This window comes from Poeciliopsis prolifica, unplaced genomic scaffold (assembly GCF_027474105.1).
Source record: "Poeciliopsis prolifica strain line A6 unplaced genomic scaffold, Auburn_PproV2 SCAFFOLD383, whole genome shotgun sequence".
Classification (NCBI taxonomy): domain Eukaryota; kingdom Metazoa; phylum Chordata; class Actinopteri; order Cyprinodontiformes; family Poeciliidae; genus Poeciliopsis; species Poeciliopsis prolifica.
The window spans coordinates 1,646-14,702 of record NW_026562758.1 but is presented as its reverse complement, the minus strand read 5'-3'; the positions used below and the strand labels follow the sequence as shown (position 1 = coordinate 14,702).

Below are 13,057 nucleotides of genomic sequence, written 5' to 3'. Positions count from 1 at the left end.
CTGGATGCTGAGATGTGGCACACATCTCTGCACAGACTACGTCTATGTAAATTTGGCCATCAGTTCCATAGCCATCTTGCAGAGCCTGGGTGGATGAATGAGCTATATGGCGAGAGCACTTGTTGTCATTTTTTTTTCTTTTTCTTTTTTTTCTTCTTTTATTACGCACGAGACAATATGAGGAATAAGCCGCGTCACACTTCAGAGGGGGGCTCCCATTCGTTTATATAAGCGGGAGCCTCGGCTATTTGGAAAGTGTTATTGTCTCAAACAGCCGTATTTGTCAAATGTGACCGAGCTGCTGCCGCTGCTGCTGTTTCTTCTAAGTGAAAAGTAGTGACGTGTGACGCCAAATAGGACGTTTTTCGCTCTTCCTCTCCCTGCTGCTGCAGAACGCTGCGACGCCGGCTCGCGTCGAGGGCTTCAGGAGAAATAGGGCTCACTGACAACTTGGGATAATAAATGCTTCGCTTTCAGACAGATATCTCAAACGTGAAATCGCACCCAGCTGCTTGTGTAAAAGCAAACAAATAGCCCCCACCCGTGTTGGGAGTCCTCCACTTGTGGTTTGATGAATGAAACCAGACAAAGGTAAATGGTTGTTTAACTCATTTCGCGGTAATACTTTGGTGACCGGCGTTTCCTCATATCCATCTCCCTTTACCCACCGCAGTTAACTTGACGGTGCAGTTATTTCTCGTTCCTGTCATATTAAGGGACACGTCGTTTAATTGATAGCAACTAATGTTGCATGTAAAGACAGTAAAAAAAAATAAAAAAAAAACAAAGCAAACGACAAAAGGTTATTATTTTAGCGTTTGAAATGTTACACAATTCAAGAAATGAAGCCTCTATCACAATATCCAAAGTACCTCAACTGGAATAAGCGCTTTATTCCCGGAGTCCTCATGTGTTTCTCTCAGATTGCCTATACTGAAACGTTAATTAGGAACACATGCCACCATTTTCATGTGTTTTTTTGAACCGCCGCTTTATATAGCCTGCAGTGTAACAATTGTAGAACAGAATGCTCTCAGCGAGAGGATAAAAGATAGTTACTCTGGAGGGGATTCTGAATACATTATGTGGAGACAAGCAGCTGAAAGCTACGTTTAATAAGCTGCAAACCCACTATTTGAGTCCGGACCTACATAAAAAAAAAAAAAAATAAAAAAAACAAAAAAGAAAAACAACATCTGACAAAAAGAAAGGAGCTTAATGGCCAACGTAAAACATAATTATTCAGACCTCCAGAATGTCACCTATTAAAATCCTCTGAGTTCTTCACACAAAAATACTGGAAATAAGTTAAAGTTAAGTAATAATAATAATAATAATAATAATAATAATAATAATAATAATAATAATAATAATAATAATAATAATAATAAAGCACCAGTTAAAATCAATTTTAGCTGAAATGCCGCTGAACAGTTTTGTTATCCTTTACTGTCTTTTTTTGCTTCGATTAAGCTTCGATGATTCAGTCTGCAGGATAATGAGAAATACTCCATCAGCTTCTTCGTCACTAACTTTCATCTGACCTTAAGGTCGTGGAGAGGATGATCGCCTCCACATGAAGGGAAAAACTCCACAAAACTGTAAAATAAATGTAAAAAAAACGTCACTTTTTTGCTTTTACAGTTACTTTAGGCGGATGCAACCCACATTAAGGCTTACTTTGTCAGGTGGTCTCACAAATAATGAGAGAGAGCATCAGAGGACAACCTGGAGCCACGTCCTTCCTTTATTACAGGCAGTAATACCTTAAAAGTTTCTTGATGACATAAGCAGTGCAAAAATAACCTATAAACGAGAGTTACACTCACAACACACGGCTGATAATTAAACAGGCTAACAAATATCACATCCCTGCTCTGCTGTCCCTGATCACTGCAAAAACCACAAGAGAAAGATCTGGGTTAAAAAAAAAAAAAATGACACAAAGGCAGCTCATTTCATGACGACTTCAGAAATGTCAAGCCTATGCGCCGTATTTCATTCCATCATTTTTGTTTTATCATGTTTTATCACGCCTGGTACTGTGATTTAAATGCAAGGACCGGTGATAAACCAGATTTCCCTTTTGCCATTTAGGGCGTAAACTGAGACAAAAACAAGAAATAGACCAAAGCGAGGGCAGTGACAGTGAGTAACCCATCTCACACACTATCGATGGACTCATTACACTCTGACTGTATCAAGCAAACCAAGGCCACATCTTTTTTTTAAATATTTTTTTTTATGTCCTGTCACACACACTCACACATACACACAGTCATACACTTGACTTTCTACTAACACGCTTCTTCTCTCGTTTGTCTCAGCACTCTCTCTCTCGCTCTCTCTCTCTTTCTCTCTCTCTCTCTGTCTCTCTCTCTCTGTCTGTCTCTCTCTCTCTGTCTCTGTCTGTGTCTGTGTCGTTCTCTCCCTCTTTGCCTCCCTCTCTATTCCCACACAATGCATCACACTCGGTGTTCCTATCGACTGGCTTACATGCTGTAAAATACATTTTCCAGATTGATCACGCATATCACAGCAGCTTTGCAGCGAGGGCCCCCCCAAACCTTTTTTTTTTTTTTGCCAAATGACGCCCACGTCAATACAGAGCATGCAATGCGTTATCAGGGCAGAGTTTTTTTTTTTTTTTTTATTTTAGGCGAGAGGGGAGAGTTGGTTTGCAGAGAATCACCTTGATTAAGCCACAGGGGGAAGGTTACAGAGGTGGCTCTGTGTTAGAGGCTTCCCTCGCTGTCTGGGAAAAATATTAAACATTAATGCGCTCGCAGGCCAGTATTGTCTCCTTCCTCTTTGTACTCGCACCGTCAGTTATGTCATGGCTCTTTCCAAATGTAATATGTGCTTCTATTGTGTAATTATTATCCCCCCTTTGATCCCGTGCAACTATTTGTTTTCACAGGTAGGTTTCAGGAACTGTTGTACAGTCGTGAAAAAAAACAAAAAACAGATTCCCTCTGATTGGCTAAATAATAATAATAATAATAATAATAATAATAATAATAATAATAATAATAATAATAATAATAATAATAATAATAATAATAATAATAATAAACATTTGATCCCCAGGAAAATGCTTGAGAGTGAGACATCGTTGCCTATTTCTTTTTTAATAGTACAGTCACCATCACACAACTTCATCAGCCGACCCTTCTGTCCAAAAGAAAATATATAATAAAAAAAATAATAAAAAAAATGAAAAGCTGCATCATGGAGTAAGCAAAATTGAAGGCAACAACCAATAAAATTCAAGAAACAACAAAAAAAAAAATCTTCAAGACGAAACAAACAAAATGTATTTGAAATGATATATTAAAAGTGCTTTTTGATTTCATGTCTCTCCGTTTGTTCTTTTGACTGATGATCGACTCCACACACGCTCGTGGTCCGGGGAAAAGGGAATGAAGGGGACAAGGGCGGAGGGGGAAGCGGGGGAGATGCGCCCCAGACGGAGTAAAAATGTCAGTAAAAACGTCCTGGAGGTCAGTTTCGTTTCGCTGCTTCTGCTGCAGGTCCATCGTATCAGTTGGGAGCATGGGAGAAGGGTGAGGTCAAAAAATAAAATAAAAAATAAAAAAAAAGTTCAACCATCAGTGTTGATATTGTCACAGCGATTAGACTGTTTCTTATTCGTCTAAATTCATTTTATTTGTCTTGTTTTTTTTGTTTTTTTTCATTATTTTAAATTCTCACTTCAATTTTTAATTCTTGGAGAACATAGCTTCGACAACATATATCGCACTCATTATAAGAAGCAAAAGGTTATATCAAAAAATTATTAGTATAGAATCACAGAAACCCTGGTTTAGAACCAGAAAAATTACAAAACAGAGAGGTACATAGACACAGGACAATTCTTATAATTGCTTGGAAACATTATTTTCCCGCTAAGTCTTGATTCATTTTTTTTTCTTACTGCGCATATGATGTTTTTCATTTTATTTGTGTTTTTTTTTTACAAAAAAAAGAAAAGAAAAAAGAAAATAAAGACTAGTATTTTACAAAATGGAGAGTATTGTTCTTGAAGATGACGGTGCGGATTTACACAGGCGCAAAGTCCAGTTCCAATATTTTTCTGTACATAATGTATTCCATCGAAGTCCCAGAAGACAGAAAAAAAGTAATGTCTTCCGCAAAGTTTCTCAGAAAAAAAAGGTCCTATATATAGTCTTCTTGAAGGAGGATGAGGGGTGCAGAAATTTGGTCCTTTTTTTTTTTGTTTGTCCCCCTTCCTCCTCCTCTCTGTTTTGTTTTGTCATATAAGGATCATTGGATGGACATGTAAGGCCAGTTGAAGCTGCTCCCGGATAATAGCATATCCCTGATGAGGGTTTCAATAGGAGTTTTACCTACCAAGCGGACGAAGAACAGCTGCTCGATTACCGAGGAGGAGACGGTGCGTAGAGAGGGCAGCCGCAGCAGGAGCTTGCCAAAGCGGCTGGGTTGGTTGGGGTACTGGCTCCTGACGTACTCCTCCAGGGCGCACTGCGACTTCTCTTGTAGGCTCTCGATGTGAGCGGCGTCTGACAGGCCGCAAGCGTCTGAGGAAACATAAAAAACACACACACTGTGGTTAGTATCGTCACAGCAGACTAAAACCATAAGGCGGAATATGTGAAGAAAAGATCCAAGAACCAGGACTGAAAGTGAAAAAAAATATGCTCGTTATGTGAGAATCTAAAGCAAATGCATTTGAGTTCAGCAAAGGCCTTGTGTTTTTGTTATCACAATTATTTATTAAATAATACACAAAAATTAGATAACAACACTGTCCAGGTGGATATTTCCGTGATGACTACCGTTTTTGTTTTCCCCTGACGCGCCCGGTTTCAGTCGTGTCAAAGCGCTTTGGTTATCATTACGTGTTATTGACAATGTGGCATGGACAAACAAGGCTGCCCAAACATGCTTCATCACACTGTCTGTCATGCAGCATAAGCAAAGGGGAGAACGCTGCTGGAATGTACTGGATGCGCAATCAGCGAGGAATTAGAGGTGAAAATGTCAGACCAAAAGTGATAATGCAAAAAAAAAAAAAAAAAAAAAAAAAGCAGAAGAAGAAAAAGAGGAAGAAGGAGGTAGGCTACACGCAGGCCCAAAGGCCGCTGCTCTTTATGTCTGAACTCAGGGGATTTAAGTGTAAGGGCAACATAAACGGTACTGATGAATCTGAAATTACACTGGATGTAATGTGACCTAATTACTCCGCAGTAAGCTGTTAAGTGATTTCGCCGGCTCTTCTCTCTAAAGACCACTCTTGGCCTGTTTTTTTTCCTCCTTCTCTTCCCCCGTTGTAGCCTATAGGACAGGCCCGCTGAAAGCAATCAGATTTATTAGACGAGGTTGAAGGGAAACAGTGGGGCTCAGAAGCGACGTGAAAATGTCCAAAAGCGCATGGCGAGACGCGCTTGGTGGCTTCGGCAGCCACTCTTCTCTTCGGGACAGACAAAAGAGGGATGCAAGCCTTGTTGGTGTGTTGCACGTTTTCCCTCTGCTGTAAAGAAAGGAAAAAAAGAAAAAAAAAGATGTGTTTTTTCACTCAAGCCAAGCTTATAAAGTGGTGTAACCGCTGGCATACATGGTCCCACAAGAAGACTTCTCAGAAGCTGTTTTTGTATTGAGCGCTGCTTTTGTAGAAACTGCACATGAAAGGCAGCTCCAGCTTCCAGGCTCCCAACACTATAAGCGGCTAAACAGAGGCTTTTTAGGGCCATTCTTAATTTCTCACTATAACTCACTATGGCCTAGACACAATAACCTCATGAACCCGAGGGCAGCACAGAGATCGTGCAGTGATTTACTGTGACCTCAATCCGGCCACTCAGAGCCCCGGTGTATGCAAATTGTTCTGAGTGTCTGTTCAAAACCGGCACCGATCGATGCCGTTTAATGAATTACATTTGACGCAAAACATGCAAGGGTTTCATGCGAATTTTCAAAGTAAGACGGGCGAGAAAGTTCATAGCACCGCAGCTGAACGCATGCGTTGGGGAGAAGGCTGGTTAAAGACACCCCACAGCTCTCCACGAGGCCTCCCTGTCAATACACCCCACAAGCCTCGATGGGCTGGGAAAGATAGCCTCCTGATCCAAACGACCAGTTCTGCAGAACTCTGCACCACGGTGCACACACAATTTGCTGCACGAGGAGTTGACGCGGAACAATAATCCAGATTTGTGTGTGTGCGTGGGGGTGCGGGGGTGCGTGCGTGTGTGTGTATGTGTGTGGAGGCCCGGGGGGATGGGGGGTAGTTTACCCTGACCACCCCTTATTTATGCATCAAATGCTGACAAGGCTGCTGTGTTATTAAAGGCAAACAAATCCACACTGAAACTGGCAAAGCGCCACGTGACTTTCTATAGCGTACACCAGTTTTGTAGCCCATCACACTAACTAAATGATCTGTTAGAAAACATGGGGGACGGCGATGTCTTAGTGTGTGTGTGTGTGTGTGTGTGTGTGTGTGTGTGTGTGTGTGTGTGTGTGTGTGTGTGTGTGTGTGTGTGTGTGTGTAGGTGTGTGTGCGTGCGTGCCTATGTGTGTTTGCGTATGTGTGCGTGGGTGTGTGTGTGCAGCTTCTCTGGGGTAATCTGAGCTGGATTTCTGTATGTTTTTTTTTCTTCTTCTGCAAATGGTTATAATTGCAAGATGGTCAAGCTAAATATAAACAAAGCACAAAAATGTCCCTGAAAAAAACAAAAAACAAAAACAAAAAAACTGCAGAATCACAGCAAGACTCACACTTAAATTATAATTACAAATCCTGTGCGTCAGAACTGACTTCAAACTGGACATGTTGGATATTAATTAGCTCACACTGTCGAGAACCAATAATAAATAAATAAAATATTGAAAAATGACCGTGACAAAAGACGTGTGTAAAATACAAAACCTGAGTGCTACAAGTCGTTTGGAGAATAATGACATTTCTAAATTTCAATGTGGAAGCTTAGTTGGCAGAAAAAAAAAATAAAATAAAACAATAAAATTGTGATCATTTAGCTCCAAATTAAACACAGCTAATTATGAACAAGTTGTGCTATTTTTAAAACTGTGTATAATATATATAATATAATATAATATAATATAATATATAATATAATATAATATAATATAATATAATATAATATAATATAATATAATATAAAGTAGGCTAAATGTGTTTGTTTATTCTTAAGAAAATTGATTTTCACTTAAAACTATTTAAATTCGCTGAAAGAGCGAATATTCTATAAGAATGGTGGGAAAGATAATTATTTTACGATTAACCCACATTTTAAAAAGTAAAACAATGTATTCATCACGACAGTGTCCAGAGAAAGTTGGTGTAATTCTCGCTTCAGTTTCCTTGCAAAGGGGATGAAAGTTAGGTCAAAACTTTAAGCAAACTTTAGAAGTAGCTCAGACGCTCATCTTCATCAGCAGATATAACAGGCCCTCAAAAGCACCAGGCACACACAACTTTTTTTCCAAAATAGCCTCCAAATTATGCAGCTGAGAGTAAATAGGGACATTTAGGGACCCCATAACCCAACCAGGCATCAATTAAGCTATCAACAATGTAGGTTACTTTTGAAAAGTGCCGCTGATTACTTTTCAAAGCTGCGCGACGCAGAAACTATCCTCAGTAAGTAAGAAAATTAATGGGTCAGCTAAGATTAATCTACTAATAACTTGCGTTATTAAGTGCATGTGCGAGTCAACTTCCATCAGACTTCTTCTTCGTTTTTTTTTTTTTTTTTTTTGATCTCAGTCTGTTAGGGATTATTTCCTGCCCCCGAAGACATGTGTTTGCGCACGAAAAAAACACGGATAAAAAGCGCGCAGCCACGCTCATAAACGCATCAGCTGTCATAAATCACCCACTGACAGAGACTATTTCATCTTTACGCTCAATTATTTGACACCTGTTCCAAAATGCGTGTGTGAACCCGGGCAGGCTCGGCTGAGGTTCAGACATGTTCGGGGTGGGGGGGGGGACAGGATTGTTTAGACCCCACCAAATATTATAGATTCAATTTCTTGCGATTGCACCTAATCTCAGATTTAAATGGGCTTTCAACTTAAAAACTTGATACATTTACTCAATCTGGGTTTGTTTACACGTCTTATGCTGCGGCTACAGCTGACATGGGAATGCATGTCAGTGGATATCAAGCAAGCTGTTGACAAAATGGCTCTTTCATCGGCCACACAAACATCTCTAGCACTAAGCTGCTGCCTGACAGCCATATTCCTGACGCAGCCGAGCTTCTGCGTGTGTGTGTGAGCACCAGAACCAGGCCTCGGTTCTTTATAAACACATCCATCTGCGTTTTAGTGTGTGCGTGTGCGTCTGTGGGGCGATGATGTGGACAACCCACCTGATGTGAAAAGCACGATGGCTTTGAGGCAGCTGTACTCCGCCGAGTCGACGTGCAGGGTCTTGAGCTTCTCCACTTGCTCCTGGAAGATCCGGATGTGGTCCATGAAAGCCACGACGCGGTCCGCGGACATCGGCGAGGCGTGCAGGCCTGCCGCGGCGAGCAGAGGGGCCACATGAAGAGGCATGGAGCACTGAGCCGCGTTAAGCACAAACAACTCGCTCCACGTCAGCCGGAGAAGGGACACCTGGTCGGTGATCTGCAGGTCAGGGAAGAAGGGGATGTTCCTCGCCCACTCCACGGCGCTGAAAAGTAAGCGAGCCGCCAGCTCGCAGATGTTCTCGATGCCCATGATGTTGTTGGGCTGCATGCACTGGCTCCCGTAACGGGAGGTAGGGTAAGGCTCAGCCCGCAGCAGTAACGAGATGTAGGGTAAGGCTCAGCCCCAGACAGTTAGCAGTGGCCGTTCAGGGGTCCCCGTTCGTCAGCGCGTACTGGCCTGGATTGGGTTGGGTTGGAGGCATTCTTCCTCGCTGAACCGCTGACAAAAAGAAAGAGAAAAAGAGGAAATGTGCATCCAGGACTGATAAACATTGTCCACTAGTGGTGCTTCTTTTCATCAAAAAATAGCATGCAATTAAAAAAGAAAAGCAAAACAGTACTCGTTTAAAACAATAATCAGATTTTAAAGCAATAAATAAATAAATAAATAAAATCCCATCAGTAACACAGATATTTCATGGAAACAGATGTGTTGTATCACTCGATCTTCACCCTGAATTTGTAATTTAAGGATACAGGCTTTACAGCTGGCTCCTGCGCAAATACATTTACTCACACACACAAAATGTTCATGTTTTCACTTAGAACAACTAGGCTATTATGAATATTTTAAGGCTTAATCGTCTACGTTCTGTTTATTTTTAATTCATGAATTTAGGTTATTGAACAATTGCTAATTGTAGGCAGTCAGGTCCTAAATGTGCTGGACAATTGTTATTAAATTCACCCATAATTCCACGTTTTGTCTGAGTCAAGAGGTCAGCTGGGAATAAGGAGGGGAATTTAGCTAGTGCGTAATATTTCAAATAAATTATTAATACACAGGGAATCATGGCGTGCACGTCGAATAACATGCAACTTAAACGTGGGAGGGTGTCCTCGTCAATTTGGGAAAAGCCAAACACTTGTGACAGAAAGGAAAGTTGCATGGCCTTTAATGCAAAGCAAGCAAAAACAATGAGGCATGAAAAACTTGAACGACGTGATTGAGTGTGTCTGAGCTGTCTAGTCAGCACAGAGAAGTGGCTTTGTTGTGTACTCAGTTTTTTTTTACAGTCATACACACACATTCCACTTATAAATCCTGTTGTGCAATTATAAATTAGTAAGATTAGTTAAGGGACTGTAAGGAATGGGACTATTAGCCTCAAACACTCTCAAAACACACAGACACACACACACGCACACACACACACACACACACTCAGAGACTGACATAAATGCTCGCAATTGTACACACACACTCACTCTTCTACGGTTTGCTTCTATGTAATATAGATTTGCAAGTAGACGATGCAGTTAGACCGCAAGAAAAACCAAAACAAATAAAAAAAGGAGGTTAACAAGAGCAGCCGCTTTGTTAAGGCGACTTGCATTCACAAGCACGTAACTGCCGTGGCTGCACTGGCCTTTTACTCTCCTCACGCAAAAGACGAAACCACAAACCATTCATGCAAACATCCCGGGAAAAAATAAAAAAATAAATAAAAATCAAAACAACGATGGAGTCTGCTGTAATAGGTATATGCCCAGCTATAAAGCCTGTGACCTTAATGCAACATGGCAGCCCTCGCACTGCTGCTGCTATACTAGGATGCGTAATCATGAGTGGGGCTTTAAAACATATATTCACCTTCCCGCCGCATCCCCACTTTTAAGCACTTCTTCAGCCGGCAGTATTGGCACTGGTTTCGATGGTGCTGGTCAATGGGACAGTTCCTATTGGCACGACATGAGTACGTTAAGTTCCTGCGTACACTCCTCTTGAAGAAACTTTTGCATCCCTCGCAGGTGAACTGGCCGTAGTGTTTGCCGCTCGATTTGTCCCCGCAAACCACACATTCAATATGCTGCTGGCTCTGTCCGGAATTCTGACTCCCCTTGTCCCCGGCGGTCCCCGGCGTGGACGGGGGTCCCGGTTGACTGGGGGTCTGCGGAGTGTGCGGCGCCGCCGACGCCGCCTGCTGCTGCTCCCTCGCCGGCTGCGCTGCTGGGTTGGGGCCGCTCGGAGGTCCTCCGGCCACGTCTTCCTGCGGATCTCGCCAGACGCTAACTACCATTGCCATATCTCGGCCCGGAAAGTGCTGTAAAGCGAAATGATCGCCGATGTTTATGGAGCGTAGTGGAGGAAGAAAAAAAAATCTCAAAGACGGGACAGTGCAAAGTCAAATCGGAGCACGCAATCTCATATGGGGGGAAAGAAGGGGAGCAAACGCGATCAATACATTCAGAAATCAGGAGGCACCCGATCAGGATATGCAAGTATCGGGAGGCCAGTTCCAAGGTAAATTGCAGTCAGCCATTCAGGAATCCCTAATCTTGTTGGAAAACCCAAGTCCAGACGTAAAAATTGCAGTCAGATTAAAAAGAAATAGCCACAAAAGAAAGGCAGGAGCGAGTAAAAAAAAAAAAAAAAAAAAAAAAAAAAAAAAAAAAAAAAAAGCCAAAACCTTTTCGCTGGAAAGACGCGATCCAAAGTGCTGCGGAGATAAATTCCTTTCTCCTTTCTTCCTCTTGCTCCTTTACACTCCCGTCTTCGTCGTATATGAGGAGGAGGAGGAGGAGGAAAAAAACTGAAGAGCTGGGCTTTTTACATCTATATTCTTAAATAAACCTCATCATCTCGCCCAGCTGCGAAGGAGAACCGCGTCGCCGAATGAAGTACCCATGTATAGTTTCACCTCTCTCCAGCGAGGAGGAACGGAGATACGAAGAGAAAAAAAGATTGAGGGAAAAAAAAAGAAAAAGAGGAAAAACACCAAGTAGTACTAATAGGATATGCAAGAAGAAGAAGAAGAAGGAGAGACCCCCAAAAAATGAATGCGCTTAAAACGAGAGGACCAGCAGAGAGCAATGTTTCCGAAACGGGGGATCTGCGCGAATGTCTGTATATAGTGAACTTTGACACTACTATTGAAACTGACACGTTTCTATGGAGATCGCTGCGCCTTATATGGTGCTCATGTCAAGGAGCCAAGAGAGGGGCTGCTGGAGACTGATAATCAAAGAGGACTGACTGGCCAGAGCCCTGCATAGAGGAGGAGGAGAGGAGGGGGGGATAGAGGGAGAGAGAAAATGGGAGGCTAAGGTTATAGCCAAGCCCTCTCTTTCTCTCCATTGGTTAGAGTCCCCCCTCCGTTAGTGCGCTACAAAAAATGTCCATCCAGACAAGTCCCCCGCTCTTGCTATTGGATCGCAAAAATTGTTGTATTTTCTGTCCATTTATCGGGGAAATAACACCCTCGTTTTGCAGTAGTCCGCCTGTTTTCCGCTCTCGCTGCGAGCGGTTAAAATAATGTTGCCGGGGAAAACGTCTCAAATCAGAGACATTCCCGTAGAAATTGGCAAGAGTCGGAGATTCGCAACGGCGGATCGAACAGCAGTCGAAGACGCGCGATCCAACCCGAACGAACCCGGTCCGTCTGTGTGCGCAGCCAGGATTTTCCGGCGCCGGTGCTGAACCGGCTGCCTTGTCTGAGGGTGGATGTTTTTCTTTTCTTTTTCTTCTTTTTTCCTTTTTTTACAGTGTAGGCTTCTACGACTGGAGGGGGCTTGGGAGGAGAGTGGGAGGGATGGGGGGCTCTGACAGGCACAATTTACATTGAGCTCGCCCCGCGCTGCTATTTACTTTGAAACCTGATTAGTATGGGCCGTCTATTGTCACCAAAAAGAGGAAGAAACCCTGGATAGAATAGCGAAAAAAAGCGGGTTAAAGGCAAGAGAGAGAGAGAGGGAGAGACAGAGAGAGAGAGAGAGAGAGAGAGAGAGAGAGAGAGAGAGAGAGAGAGAGGAGGTGGGGGACAAAGCTTTTAAGCACGACAAATAAAACCAAAAGCTGTGCGCTGCGACCAAAAGGGGGGATTCTGACTCAGATTTCCCCCCCCTTAAAGTTCCAGAATGCCTTGTCTCGGACTGTTATCTTTATTATTAAACTAACAGAGGTCTCTCTGCTGTTGGGAGCGGATTAATATTTTCACACGCCGTGTTTTGTCCTTGGCATGCGCATTGCGGTACAGCATCGTCTGTAAATCGTCACCGGTTTCGCTCATTAAAACTTAAAATTTAGTTCAAGAGCAGTTTAGGGGTGAAAAAAAAATATCACTGTGCAGAATGATGCGCAAACGCCGCCGTTGTGCCGGAAGCCCCTTTCAGATGCGGGGAATCTCTTGAAATTTCGGAGCGACGTTTAACAATCGCCAACATCTCACAGTCGCACAAACACTTTCAGTAGGACTAGGTTTTTTTTTTTTTTTTTTTTTTTTTAAATGTTTTAATAATGACATTAACTCAAAATCGAGCGAAGTTACGGGGAAATTTTGCACGGAGATCCCAGCTTTTATGCATCAGTGTTTCTGCAGGCGTCTCAGACTCAAAAATGTCTGGATCGCGCT

The 13,057-nt window shown here is 42.5% G+C and overlaps 1 protein-coding gene across 1 annotated transcript; it reads right to left on the bottom strand.

Moving 5' to 3' along the window:
• Positions 1-1,716: 1,716 nt before the first annotated feature.
• LOC129358061 (nuclear receptor subfamily 2 group F member 1-A-like) lies at positions 1,717-11,790 on the bottom strand. The gene is given in 5 exon segments (XM_055026900.1): positions 1,717-4,562; positions 8,385-8,826; positions 8,829-8,854; positions 8,857-8,925; positions 10,300-11,790. Coding segments are annotated over 5 exon segments (1,245 nt in total). The 5' UTR covers positions 10,733-11,790; the 3' UTR covers positions 1,717-4,287.
• Positions 11,791-13,057: the final 1,267 nt, after the last annotated feature.